At 56.9% G+C, this 14,212-nt stretch overlaps 1 protein-coding gene across 1 annotated transcript; it reads left to right on the top strand.

Annotated features, from left to right (window-relative positions):
* Positions 1–229: 229 nt before the first annotated feature.
* TMEM200B (transmembrane protein 200B) lies at positions 230–9,233 on the top strand. The gene is made up of 2 exons (XM_056509194.1): positions 230–399; positions 7,460–9,233. The coding sequence occupies exon 2, from the start codon at positions 7,483–7,485 to the stop codon at positions 8,791–8,793; it is 1,311 nt and encodes a 436-aa protein (XP_056365169.1). The 5' UTR covers positions 230–399; positions 7,460–7,482; the 3' UTR covers positions 8,794–9,233.
* The last annotated feature ends 4,979 nt before the right edge of the window (positions 9,234–14,212 follow it).

The following is a 14,212-nucleotide window of genomic DNA, read 5'->3' as shown; positions in this document are numbered from 1 at the left end:
AAATCCCATCGATCCCGCACCACGATCCAACTTTCCCACGGGCGGGCAGCGGCGCCGGCCCCGCCGGAGCGCGGCCCGGGAGCGGCACAGGGGGTCCCGTCCCGTCCCGTCCCGTCCCCCCGCCCGGCCCCGCCGCGCTCCGCCCCCCGCGGGGCCGGGGCGGGACCCGGGGCCGGGCGGAACCCGCCGCCCCCCCGCCCGCACCCAGAGTCCCGGCGGCGGCGAGCGGGGATCGGGATCCGGGAGCGGGATCCGGGAGCGGGATCCCAGCGCCGCGCTGCCTCCTGCCGCTCCATGGCCCCGGCCGCGGCGGCGGAGCCCAGCGCCCGCCGCCCCCGGGCCACCGGCCCCGGCCCCGGCCCCGGCCCCGGCGGGAGGCGCACGGCTCGGCGGCCGCCGGTGAGTGCGGGGACGGGGAACGGCGGGGGGGACACGGGCACGGGCGCGCGGCACCGGCCGTACACATCCACATCCACGTCGGGCACACAGACCCGGGGCGGGATGCGCGCCGGGCACGGAGCACCCCCGGGCGGGCACGGAGCACCCCCGGGCACCCATGGACAGACTCTGGGCACCCATGGACAGACTCTGGGCACCCCCGGGCACCCATGGATTGACATTGGGCACCCCCGGGCAGGCACTGAGCACCCACGGGCACCCATGCACAGATACTGGGCACCCCCGGGTACCCGTGGACAGACACTGAGCACCCCCGGGCAGACACTGAGCACCCCCGGGCAGGCACTGAGCACCCCCGGGCACGGGTGGACGGACTTCAGGCACCCACGGGCACCCATGGACCCTGGGCACCCACAAGCACTGTGCACTGAGTGGCATCAGGCACACATGGACACGGTGTACCCACAGACAAAATCTGTTTCCACAGACACCGAGCACACGCAGGGGCACCTGGGCACGCACAGGCACACACACCACACACACACACTCACATGCACACCCAGCTGTGCACAGATGTGCACACACACTCCTGTGCAAGCCTGCACAGAGGCACACACATCTTCACACGGCCAAAACCGGGGAGCTGGGCAGAACTGCCCAATCCCAGCTCTTTTTTGCAATTCCCGAGGCTCCTGGCAGAGGATTGGGGCAAGGAGTAGCCCCGCAGCTCGTCTCTGTGCAGGGTTTGATGTAGACGCTCGACAGACAAGTGGGTGAAAATTATCCCAGTAGATCCTGAAGTTTGGGATCAGGAGGACCTGTGTGCACAAGGGGCTCAGCTTTGTGGCATGGAGGGGTCAGTGAGCGCAGCCAGACCCATGGCTCTGTTTCAGCCCTGGGTGGTTTTGGATCCTTGCTCATGAAATCAGTGAGATGTGTCTTGCAGGGTAAGGAGCAGGCGAGATGGGGGTTAAAAAGCTGGAGGTAAGAGTGATGCCAGCTGGGAATACAGCTGGGAACTTCCTTGCTTGCAGGCCGAATGGGATGTGGGCCTGTGGAGCAGGAGATGGGATCTGTGTGTCTGTACCCCCTGGATAACTTGGGCCATGCCTGGTAGCAGGGAGGCAGCCCCTGGACTGCATCTCTCCCTCCCTTCCCCTCCCTCCATGCTGGCAGGGATTTTTCAAAGGAGTTGCAGGGAAGGTGCCAAATTCAGAGTGTTTGGTCCTAATTCCCTGGATATCCCAACCTATGGATTTTTCTTTTACTCCCCTTCCTTTTCTCTTGGCCACGAGGATTTACAAGGTGCTTGTCAGCAGCCTGCTTTCTTGGGTGCCCTGCCACCCCACACCACTTCCCAGAGGCAGGAATTCTCCCAGGAAATCTCCCTGAGCCCCTCACTCCTCCCCTCCTCCAAGTGAGCAAAGAGCTGCCGTTTGAGATCTGCTCTCCATTTAAATTTAGATGTCTGCATTATCTTGAATTTGGATTTATTAATTATTTGCATCTGGTTCCTATCAAAAAAGTTGAGCAATCAGATGTCCTGATTTCGGCATTGGCTTGGGGGAGAAAATTTGCCAAATTTGCGGATTTTCATTGTCTCCTTAAACAATGGCAAGTCAGAAGCAGCCGGGAGTGACAATCCCGATCCCATCGCAGGGGTCTGACATATCAGAGTTCAGCATCATCCAAGCTGCATGAGCTTCTCACCATGGGTGACTGTGGCTCATTTCCCAGCCGTGGAGATTAGTCTAATTAGCAGAGCAAATCTGGGTAGGGCAAGCTCTGATAATTAGTAATCAGTGGGATGTTTCCACACACTTTCTTTTGCCTGAGGGGTAGAGAGGTTTAGAGCATGGCCCCGTTTTTTAGGAGCAGGGAGGAGTTTGGGGAAGTCAAGGTGAATGGAGCTGGAACTACTGGTGGCACTGGTGGTTTTCATTTCTCGTGTCCCATTTGCCCATCAGGATCCTCTCGCCTCAGGCACAGGATGGAAAGCAAAGGGAGAGGCCCATGTGTCCCCAAATCCCCAGCACCATCTTTCCCTGGACCATATTCCAAGTGACAGTAGTGGCCTTGGTGGCTCCTGACTGCTGCCTGGGATGTGCGACCTGATGATGAGAAGCTGGCATGGTGCTTCTTCACACCTGGGCCAGGTGTGGTGGTGATGCCCCTCGTGATAGGACCTTGGTGGAGGTGGTTTTGTGTTAACCCCTCCTCCATCTGATCCTTCCCCTGCAAAAACCGAGGTGTGCACTGCTGGGGAGAAGGGAATAAAGGGCACTTCTGAACTTTGGGTTGTCACTCCTGGGGTCTTCTGTGCTGCAGCCTAGGGGAAATCTGTCACAATCCCAACGAGACTCCCAGTCCAGGACCTGCTGGGAAGGGGATAATCCTTCCCATGCTGTGGTGATTAGCGTTACTGAGCTTGTGGAAGTTTCTGTGAGGGAACTTAATTAATTATGGTTGATTTATGGGCGTTCCCAGCTGAAGCTGGAGCCATGGATTTTGTCACTGCATTGGGAACATGCCTGTGTCAGTTTCACACAGGGAGGTTTTATTCCTTGGGAATGAGGCTGGGGGAGGACTGGGAGCTGCCAGTGGGTGCTGGGGTGATGCCAGGGTTTGCTCCACCTGGGAGACCCCTGGAAATGTCTGGCAGATTTTTCTTGTGTTCCCTCTCTCTGGAAACCTTTATGTGTAGCCAAGGAGGGAACTTGAAGTGAACTCAGAAAACTAGGAAAGGAGCAGTGCACGGGTGGGGATATGAGGGCTCAGACCACCCCAGGTATCCAGCACGAGGGATGCACTGGGATCACTGCTGTTCCCCTGCTGGCCTTGCCCTCGGTCTCCTGCAGCCAGGATGGGAGGTGGGGTGGGGAAGGAGCTGGTGCCTAGGTACTGCTCCTGTGGTCCCCTCCTGCCCCGTGCTGGGGGCGGCACTGGAGGCTGGGCTGAAAAGGAGTTATTTTTAAGCATCACATCTCAGCGCAGGCTGTCATTCCCATTCTCTGTACCTTCCCGGTGGGTGGGAGAGCTGGGGGGGCTCCAGCAGCTCGACACAGCCTCATACCCAGAAGGTCTTGGATGCCTGGGTCCCCTTTCTTTGCAGAGAGGGATTTAGGGTAGCTCAGCTACTGCAGGTTTGGATGTCACAGGCTCCCCAGGGCTTGGATGAGGCAGAGGGGGCTGGGCTGTGCCTGCTGGTTTGGGGTCTCACCCATCACTATGGCCTTTGGACACACTGCAGGCTTTGCTGGCTGATTCAGCAGCAAATTGAAAAACCAGTTTATTCCCAAAATCAGGAGAGCATCTTTAAAGTCACAGTACTTTAGGAAAAGAAAAGGAAAACAGAGGTGTATTCTGTTTGTTAGGCATTTCTTGTGTGCTCATGATATCTGGGCTACTCCTGTGCCAGCTCCCGGCTGATGCCCTGCACAGCACCCACAGGATGGGATCCTGCATCCAGGTGGGATCCTGGGTGCAGAATGGGATCAAGCCCCGGTTGGGCAGTGCAGCCTGGGATGGGGCATGGCAGCAAGGGCAACACTCTCCCTAGGGAGATGCTGGGTTTTAATTTCCTTCTGTGTAGAAGACCCTGTCCTGTAGTGAAGCCCTTTCCAGGTGTGAGCCAAGGAAAATTAAAAGCTCCTGGAAGGATAGCAGGCAAAAGGGTGAAACCTGCAGGGGAAGGCCCTCAGAGCTGCCTGCACTATCTCCAGCCCATCACTGAGCTGGGTGGCACCTCCTGTGGCACAAGACTGGAGAGGCACTTCCAGACACCAGTACAGCCCCTCATCCAGAGGGAGGTTTGGAGGCCATTTCTGCTTTTGGATAGCCTTTGATGCTGCAGATTCAAGCTGGCAGTGTGGTCATGGCAGGGGCAGAGCATTCCAGGGACACCCAGGGGATGTGAGATTCACAGTTCTGCTTTACCTCCACCCAGCTCTGCTGCTGTCAGATGCATTGGGATTTAGTGTCAAATTTTAGGATCATCAGTCTGCGAAGGCGGCAGGAGAGGATTGAGGTGGGAGGGTGGAGCCAGCAATGTGCCTTCGTGATGGGGGGGATTAGAGAAATATTTGGGTTTATTTTAATGTCAAGCTTATTGCGGGGATTGGGAGCTTAACCCGGCAGCAGAGCAGCGCTCATCCCACTCCAGAATGACATTTACAGTTCCATTCTGTCATTCCATACTGTCATTCCTTCCCACCAGAATCGAAACCTCAGACATGGTCCTGGTGAGCCACGAATGCCTCGGAGCTGGCCAGAGGTGGCCAGGAGAGCCAAGCCACTGGCTGTCCCAAGCACGGGACCGGGCTGTCCCTGTGCCCCAGCAGCACCCCAGGAGCCGTCCATTCCTGCCCTGTGTCTGACCCCACTGCTCTAACGTGGGAACTGATGGAATTTTGGAATGGATTAATCCATTCGTGGGGGTGTCGGCGGCTGCGGGGTGCAGGAGGGGATGGCAGCACTGGGTTTTGTATTTTTTTTCTAGTTCTTTTTTCCAGAAGGGTTATATAACCTTGGGGATTCTATTAATAAAAATAATGGTTTGAACTCTGGGAACAACCAGCCCCAGCAATGAGAAGGGAATGCTCCAAATTCAGAATATGGCAGTGGGGAGATATGGGACAGGCACTCTGGGCAGGAATAGTGGCCGGGGACACAGAGGGGATTCCCTGCCTGCAGCCAGATTGGTGGCATCTGCCTGTCCCTCCTGCCAGCACCTCCATCCCTGTGTTTAGGGAAAAGGAAGGGAGGTGGAAAGGGATTGTTTCAGCCCCAGCGTGGTCTGGACATGAGTGGACACCTCTCACCCTACTGCACCCATCCCAAGCAGCCTGGGATGACCCCCAGACTGTATCCAGTGCAGAAGTGTGGCAAGAACAGCCTGGTGCAGCCCAAGTGAAATAACCTGGACCCAGAGCATTGCCCTGGATGGGATCCACGGGATGTGCCTGGTCCTCACAGGCAGGACCCCAGCTTGTTGTCCCTATGGGGTGCTCCTTGTCACCAGAGGTGGGGACACCAGGGATGCTCCTGGTCCCTGTGGATGCTGGTCTTGATTCCACAGGGTGAGTTAGGTTGGAGGAGCTGGGGTTAAAGAGACAGGGCTCCAGAATAAAACAGAGGGCGCTTGGTGTGTGTTCAGTGTGAGTTTGGAGTCATGAGTTGTGGGAGTCATGTTACCCCAGTCACTCTCCAAGAGCTTTATCCTGCAGTGTATGGGGCCATTTTTAATCCCTAAGTAGCCAGCAAGGCATTTAAAGGGTTTGCTATAAAAATTAAGAGATCTTGAAGCTCAGATGGCAATTAGAGAAAATTTAGACATAGTCTAAATCAGGGCATTTGGAGGCAAAAACCCTGTGGTCTTTGGGATGTGTTCAAGGGTCCAGTTGTTTCCCTTTAATACCAAAATATTTAAAGCCTCATTTTTCAGGATGAACATTACTTTGCGTTAATTATGTTTCTCCCTTTGCCATGTGGGATTATCAACTTATTTTTCAGAAAGCCTTAACATCCCACTTAGCAGTGGCCTGGGCTTTGGTCTGGTTTATTTGGGACTTTATTTTGTTTTTTCCCTTTAAATCTCCCTTACTTGAGTTGTCACAGCTTGACAGCCTTGTGCCAGGAACAAGCTGCCATCCTGGAACTCATATCTTTAAGTCCTTCCCTCTGATGCTAATAACACCTTAAGATGATTAACTGGGGAAAAAAAAGTGGTATTTTTCTGCTGTTTGGATGCTGGTCACTGGCTCCCAGCACTTCATTCATCTTGGGGAGTAGAATTGGAGTGGTCACCCCACTCCACCTGCAGGGCTCTCCTTGGGTTTAGTTTCTGTGATTCTGTGATGTCCAAATGCTTTTCTTGACAGTTTAAGATGTGGTGGGTGACAAGCCTCCTCCCACAGCATCTCTTGGCATCCCTGCAGCTCTCCCTGCTCCCACCCCCTTTGGGTGTTCCTTTGGGAAGGGCTGGGCAGCATTGCCCTGCTGGCAGTGCTGGGGGGCACAGAAGGGTGCACGGGCACCTCGTCCTGCCCCAGCCCCGCTGCCAGCTGCAGCAGGGCACGCAGCCCCGCGCTGCGAGCACACGGACTCCTGTCAGCATCAGCCTGTTCGTATCTTTTAAAAGATGTTTTTGGTCTGGGACTTGTTCAAGGCCTGTTTTAGTTCCCTGGGGTTCCACTTATCCCAGGCACAGTGGTGCCAGCCCAGCGGATGCTTCTGCCAGGCTGGTCACCTGCTGTTTTGGGCATCTTCCACATCTTTATTGCTCACCTAGGAAATAAAGTTCTGGTTAAAATAACATATCATGCACTGTAAATTACTGTAAATCCCTAGATGTGCAGTTTATGTTGGTGTGTGTGTGGGTAGGATCCTGAGGATGCACTGAATAGATCAGAGAAATAGAAAACAGCAGAAAATTGGGAAAAACACCTATTTTAGCTGAAATTCTCCATGGATTGGTGGGTCCTGCCGTCTGATGAGTGGCTTGATGTTGGTTTGGGTTTTCAGGTCCTGCTCGGATCGTCACTCACAGGGTTCTGAGTGATGCAGCTGTGTCAGACCTTTCATTTGGGTTTCCAGGTGCCTCAGTTTCCCCAGCAGATGACTAAATAGCCCCTTCCCTCACTGCTGTTGTGCAGACTGGGGGGTGGCACCTTCTCCGGTGTCGCAGAACTGGGTGAGCCAGGGCAAGTTCCTTAGGCTGCAGTGCCAGCGATGGCTGTGCGCTGGGTATGGCACAGCAGGGTCCCACCTGTCCTCACTTCCTGCACAGCTCAGGGCTTTAGAGGGATGAGTTGGGGCCTTTGGGAGTGTGGTTGGAAGGGACTCGTCAGCCCTTCGCTCCTGAGTGGGGAGAGAAGTGACGTGAGGAAGGAGGGAGCAGCGGGGCAGAGCAAAGCTGTCCCTGCCTGGGGTAACCTGTGGGCTCGGTGTCCTTGTGCTCCTGTCATCCCCGTGCTCCCAGTGTCCCCGTGGTGCCCATCCCCGGCATCCTGGGCAAAGACCCCAGCCATGCCTCTCACCTTTTTCTTCTCCCACCGTGCAGGAATTGCGGCCGAGCCAGAGAGGATGACTGCGGAGAGCGCCGAGTGCAAGGGGCCCGTGCGGGACCCGGAGCAGGGGGGGCCCAGGGCGCCGCTGCCGCCCGTCCCCCCGCGGCGCCGGGGCCGCCTGCGGCGCCCGCCCCCGACCGAGCCCCCGCTGCAGGGGCAGCTCCGCATGCGCTCGCCGGCCGGAGCCTTCGTCCTGGTGGGCATCTCCGTGGTCCTGGTGGGCACCACCATTGCCGTGGTGGGCTACTGGCCTCACCGTGGGCACGGGGGCTCCGGGGCCAGCGCGGGGAACGCCAGCGTGGCGGGGGACGTGAGGAGGGAGGTGGCAGCCGGGCACCACTTGCCCCACAGCGAGAAGCTGAAGCTGATCGGCCCCGTCATCATGGGCATTGGGCTCTTCATCTTCATCTGTGCCAACACGATGCTGTACGAGAACAGGGACATGGAGACCCGGCAGCTGATGCAGAAGGGGCTCTATGGCCTGCCAGTGGGGCTGCCTGAGGGGCCCAGCCCTGAGGATGGGCACTGCCAGCGTGGGGACAGCCAGTCCTTCGCCAAGGCCAATGCCGAGTGCGTGGAGGGCTGTTACCAGGTGGACCTGTCCTGCCAGCCCTGCCCCGGCCCCAGCAGCAAGTGGTCTGACTGCTACGGCCCCAACCGGCTCCAGGCCATGGCCCAGTTCCTGCAGCACCCGGCAGCCTCCCCTGCGGCCTCTGTGCACAGCCTCCGCTCCACCGAGGCCAACTGGAGCCTCCCGTGCCCCGCTGGCGCCGAGTCCCTCCTGTCCTCGGCCGTGGGCGCCCTGGCACTGCCCATCATCAAGCTCAACAACTGCCTGCTGGACGGGGCTGCCAGGGGGGCAGGGAGGGGCCCTGCTGAGCATCCCCCCGCAGCACCACAGCCCTCCCGGGCTGCTCCTTCCACTGGGGACAGCACCGCGCCCTGCGGCCGGGATGGCGCTGGCGGGGACGGGGATGGGGACGGGGACGGGGACGGGGATGGTGGCCACGTTGTCATCAGCATGGAGGACAGCTGTCCTGGCGCGGAGCTGCTGGTGGAGCTCAGCCCCGATGTGCACCTCCACACCCCGGGACACTCCAAATCCCTGGACCTTGGCCAGCCAGGGGTGCTGCTGCTGGCCCCCATCAAGGAGCGTAAGAACCGGAGCTGGCCTCGGCTGGACCGTGTCAGCCTCGTGGGCTACGCCAAACTGGAAAGCGCTGGCGAGTCCTCGGACCGGCTGCTGGAGCCCAGCGAGCCCCCAGGGCGGGGCGAGCCCCGAGCCAGCTCCTGGGTGCTGGGCGTGGAGCGGGGCACGCGGGTCTGATGGCCCCTGCACTTTGGGGACTCTAACATCCAGTCCCTCGTCCTGGCCCCCACCAGCCACACCAAAACCCCACATCCAGATAGGGGTTGGGGGCAGCATTTTTAAGCCAATGCCAAGAGGAAGGTCACGACCCTCCGCTCCTGAGGGAGGACTCGTCGAGGGTGGGATGTCCTTCCCAGCAGATGCCCTTGGCCTTACAAGCCCTTCTCCTGGTGGCTTTTTCAGAGGAGTCCTCACTTTGAGACCCCACACAAATTGTGGGATGGGGACATGGGGGCAGGTGAAGCCCCACCAGCCCCTGTAGCACTTTATTCCGGCAGGGTTGGGGTGGGGAGATGCTTTGGAGGTGGTGTCCCCTTGTCCAGCCTCAACCCACCAGAAAATTTGCTTGGCCAGAGCACGTAGGCCCCGTGGGGCTATTAAATATTATCTGGATGCCATGTGGTCCTGCCTTGCCTCCTCCTATTGCCTGTGGGATGCTTGGGAGGGGCAGCACCTGCGGCAGGCAATCCAGAGGGTCTCTGAGACCTTGTGCCCCACCCAGGCTCCATTGGAGAAGGGGATGCTCCATAACCAGCTGCTCAACATTCACAGGATGAGGTGATAAGCACAAGGTTTGGGATTTTTATGGAGAGAAGGTATGTAAAAGGTGCCCAGGGAGTTGCAGGCAGTGAGCAAGGTGGTGCTGCTGCCCACCTGGAGTGAAGCAATTCCGAGAGCCTCTCTGTGGATCTGGGTTTGTTTGTGCTGGTTTTTGGTGGGATGAAGGATGCAGGTGGTGGGAGGAAGGATGTGAAGGGGAAGAGAGGTGAGGGAGTGTTGGTTTGGCGAGGTCCTGTTCGGTGCTGCTCTGGTCCTTGGTGCCTGTTGGATGCAGCACCAGAGCTGAATGGGATGAGGCCAGAGGCAGCCTCAGCACTGGGGTGGATTCCTGGAGCAAAGGGAGCTGGGGGTCCATCCCATCTCTTCTTACTCCCTCCAGCTCTGTCTCAGGCTGGAGGAGCCCTGGGATGCCAGGGGCTGTGGAAGGATGGATTGGAACAATCGGATGCAGACAGCTCTGCTCTCCAGCAACTCAGGAGGCTGTGGCAGCCTAGATGGGATCTTTGCCTTTTGCCTTCCCAAAACCAGGGACTTTTGGTATGGCTGATATCTCTTTTATCTATATGAAATGTTTGGGAGGGGGATTTATTCCTGTTTCTGCTTCTTCCTCTCTGGTGTGAAGTGAACACAGAGTGTCAGACCTTGCAAACTTCGGGAGCAGCATCCTTCTCCAGATTAGAACATCCCAGCAAAATCACTGGGAAATTGCCTTTTCTACGCCAGCCCCCTCTTGTCCTAAAATGCAATTCCCCCACATTGTTTTGGGGGAAGGGGGAGGTTCTGCTTTGCAGGGAAAAGCTGTCTCTGTTTCCAATGCCAGTCCTCCCAGAGAGCTTGGGTACAGCTTCCCCCAGTGGAGGGAGCAGCGATGGGACTGACAGCTGTGGTTGGGGGCCAGTTGCACCCCAAAGGGTTCTCTGGGAGTGACACCAGCCCAAGCTCAGCTATTTATTTGGCTGCTTAATCTCAACATTATTTAGGCAGTGATTCAATGCAAAAACAGCAACAAGGAAAAGTCACCATCGGGGTCTGCCTGGGAGCAGCATCCCAGGGGAAGTGCCAGAAGGTTGTTTTTGTCCAAAAATAACTTTTTACTTGGGCTTGACCAGCTGCAGCCAGAGCTGATGCCAGGCCCTGGGCCATGCTTTGGGAACTGGCAGCAAGAAATTGGAGTCCAAAATGCCACAAGGAGCTGCACAAGAAGCTACTGGGGGAGTTTATTTTAATATTTCCCCTTCATTTTCTGGCTGAGGCTCCATCTAACCGTGGGAAATGGCTGGATCACAGGGGAACCTGCCTGGACCATATGCCTGCCATCAGCATTGTCCTCCTGCCCCATCCTCCTTCCCAGCTCAGCAGCATCCTCCAGGGGAGGCATTTCTGACTCACACAGGGATTATTTCAAAATGCAAAGCAGCTTGATTAATTAATCTGGCAGGGTGAGAAACCCTGTGCCTTCTCCAGGGACAGCAGCATCTGTGCACCCCTCACGTTCAGTTCCACCTGTGGACACTGTTCTCAGACAGTGGGATTTTAGCAGTGCTGTTTTCAGGGGATGGATGCCATGTTTGCTGTCCTCATAGTGTCTGGGAATGAACTGGGCAGGGATGAGGCTGGGTTAGAAACAGAAATTAGAATGTAAAAATATACACCCTGGATGGATTCCTCCATTGTCTGCTTGGCTGTGAAGTAGAACAATCCTGGAAGCCCTGGAGATCTCACACAGCACAGCCTGTGAAGGGCAGTGCTTGGTGGTACTTTCTGTCCTGCTCAGGAACAGTCTGGACTAAATATCCAGCTGTTGCCACCCTCCAGGGTATCCCTCCCGAGGAGTGACCACTGCAGGAGATTCCTACCAACATAAGGGGGATTTCATCAAAAACACCAGCAAAGAAAATGGGGGGGTTGTCCCCAATACCAGCATGTGCAGGCTGACAAGGACCCCTGGGGTCCCTTGGAGCAGAGGATGGAGGCTGGAGAGACCAGGGGCAATTGCAGTTATCCCCCACCTCCAAGTGACCTCTCACTCAGCTGGTGCACGGCTACAGGACAGCTTAGTTTGGGGCAAAAACGGATAAAATGTGGAAAATGGATTGAGGGTACCACTACCACAGGCTGTGTGCTGGAGATGTGCCCTGAGGAGGAGCAAACCCTGCCGGTGGCTGTGAGAGGGTCTCTCATGCCCGGGGACACCCCCGTGGTGCCAGCAAGTCTCCAGATTTGCTGCTGGGGCACCTCTGTCCCCAGAGAGCACAACGTCCAGCGCTGGGGACGATCGCTCCTGACACTGCTCGGCCCTTGGCTGGTTTGCAGCTCTTTCTCCTTCCTCGGTGTGTGAAGGCGAGGGCTCCGCTGGCAGTGCAGCCGGGAGGGAGCGGCCCCGGCCGTAAATCTCCTTTTCGAGGCGGGGGCGGTGTGACCTGTGCTGGGCCAGCGTGGCTTTTGCCTTCCGTGGCTTTTGCCTTCCGTGGCTTTTGCCTTCCGTGGCTTTTGCTTTCCGTGGCTTTTGCCTTCCGTGGCTTTTGCCTTCCGTGGCTTTTGCCTTCCGTGGCTGAAGGGGAGCGGTGTGATGGCTGCGGGGATGCTCCGCGGGTCTGTAACACCCTGCACGCTTTTGGCAGGGGCTGATTTCTGTTGCTTTATAAAAAAAAAAAAAAAAAAAAAAAAAGAAAAAGGCAAGAGTGTGATACAAAATACCTCTTGCATTAATGACCCAGCGCAGAGCCAAAGGCACCCATCCTAGCGCTTCCCGGCAGCCAGGGGAGCTGGGATGGGGCTGGAGCTGGGGTGGCTTTGGGAGTAGTTGCTTAATTATTTTTTAATTTTTTTTTTTTTTCTGTGGGTTTGGGAGTGTGCTGTTCCCATGGCACCCAAGGCTCTGCACATTAATTCTACTGTAGAAATGGCTGAGCAGTGGGGATGGATCCTGCTGGGGCTGGTCCGGGGTCAAAAGCCTGAGTTCTCTCAGTGTTGTCAGCAGCCGTGTGATGTGTCCTGACAGCCGAGTGCTGGCATGGGGCTGCAGCCCAAATCTCTAAGGCTTTGGCGTGGGAACCCATCAGGAACCACTGCCCGTGGTAGGGGCAGAGAGGGATCTGCAGCAGTCTGCAGTGGAGCTTCCCTGGGGGGCTGGGAATGGAGGAGGGATGAAGCCAAGGCCGTTGACTGAGTTGTACAGGACCTGAGGTGATTCCCCACCTGGTTTTGGCTTTTCTTTCTTCAGTTTCCTCAGTGATAGATCTCAGAACAGAGCTCAGTGTGTCCAGTCTGGCCCATTGCAACATAATTCCTCCCTTTCAACCCTGTTTATCTCAGACCCTGGGTTGAACAACCCTGGGCTCTCCCAGCTGGAAATGATGGAGTCACACCACTGCTGCCCAGCTTCCACAGCAATTCCCCCTGGAGCCCTGAGACCGGCCCTGATACTCCAGCAACTCTGACTGCAGAGCCCCAAAAACGGGAGGAACAGCCTAAAAATAGCCTGGGCTGGAACAAGCTGGAGACTGAATGGGAACTTGCTCCTCCTGATGTGATGCCTGCTCCTCCAGTTCTGGGGTTGAGTTCTGGGACGGAGACATGGGGCAGCAACAGGGATGATGGGTGATGAAGGGAAGCCACTGTTGTGGCTGTTGAGGACGGGCCCTCCAAGCCAGAGTCCTGGCCTTTGGTGTGGGATCTGGGGGTGGGCAGACGCCTGCCAGGAGCTGCTGCCTCTTGTGCAGCTGGGACAAGGGCTTGGGCTTTTACTGGTTTGCATCTGGAGTGCCATGATGTTTGTTTGCCTAACATTTTCCCTCGCTTGTAGCCACGCGAAATGCAACATTACCACACCCCCTCCTGCTCTGGCTTTGAGGTGTATAAAGGCACCCAGAGGGGCTGGAATGGGGGAAGCTTTAAGGAAAAGCCTTTCCAGAGTCCTGGGATGGCCCCAGACAGTGCTGAGCATCAAGGTGGGTATTTCCTGTTCCTGCCCTGGTACCCTGGGGAAATGAGCTGAGGACTTTTCCCCTGGGCATTTTGGATGGGGTTCCAGTGTCCCCTTTGCTGGGGTGTTCTTTCAGTAGCAATGGCAGCACTCCTGCCCAGGAACACACCGTGGTTTTGGTGGATGGGCAATGTGGGACCATGTTCCTGGTGCCACTGATGTCCCTGCAGTGAGTCCAGGACAGGGATGTGCCAGAAGCCCCTTGAGAACCATTAGCCCCATCTCCTCCCTGTGGGAGTCCCAAGGCAGATGATGGTGTTTCTGCCAGGACACAGTGGTGCAGTCCAGCACAATCCCCTGTTGTTGTCAGAGCTGGCAGCTGTGGGACAGACTGGGACCCACTGGAGCCTGGCAGAGCTTGGAGCTGCTCCCCTGGTGATGTTCAAGAGGGCCAGGAGTGGGAGCAAGTGATGACGTTTTGGCCGCTGAGCAGGGGACTGACACCCCACAGGTGTCATTTCTCGGTGGCAAAGGCCATTTGGGGTGTTTGCCCCAGATGTGATGTTTTTGGGGCTGTGGTTCACACCCAGCCATGACCCCTCATACCAGCGCATCGTCTGAAGGTGCTGGGACCTCCCCAGGCCCCAACCCCCAGAACAGGGCTGTTTTTGGGGTGGCCCTGCCGGGCTTGGGGAGGGCAGGAGCCTGGGAGATGAGAGGATACAGCTCTGCTGCAGAGCTGTGCATGAGTCACACTGCTGTGACTCTTACGGGAAAGCAGCTCCAGGGGTGGCAGCTTCCCAAATCTCCAGGGTCAGTTTCTGAGGCTCCTTGGTAATTTTGGCTTTATAGGACATTGATTTAGTACTTGGAAGCAAACTGTCCAGTGGA

The sequence above is a fragment of the Oenanthe melanoleuca genome, chromosome 23 (assembly GCF_029582105.1).
Source record: "Oenanthe melanoleuca isolate GR-GAL-2019-014 chromosome 23, OMel1.0, whole genome shotgun sequence".
NCBI lineage: Eukaryota > Metazoa > Chordata > Aves > Passeriformes > Muscicapidae > Oenanthe > Oenanthe melanoleuca.
The sequence above is the reverse complement of the archived record's forward strand: the minus strand, read 5'-3'. Positions and strand labels throughout refer to the sequence as shown.

What these genes read in the sequence shown, in the direction of transcription:
- TMEM200B (XM_056509194.1), top strand. Translation starts at nt 7,483, where the DNA reads ATGACTGCGGAGAGCGCCGAGTGCAAGGGGCCCGTGCGGGACCCGGAG.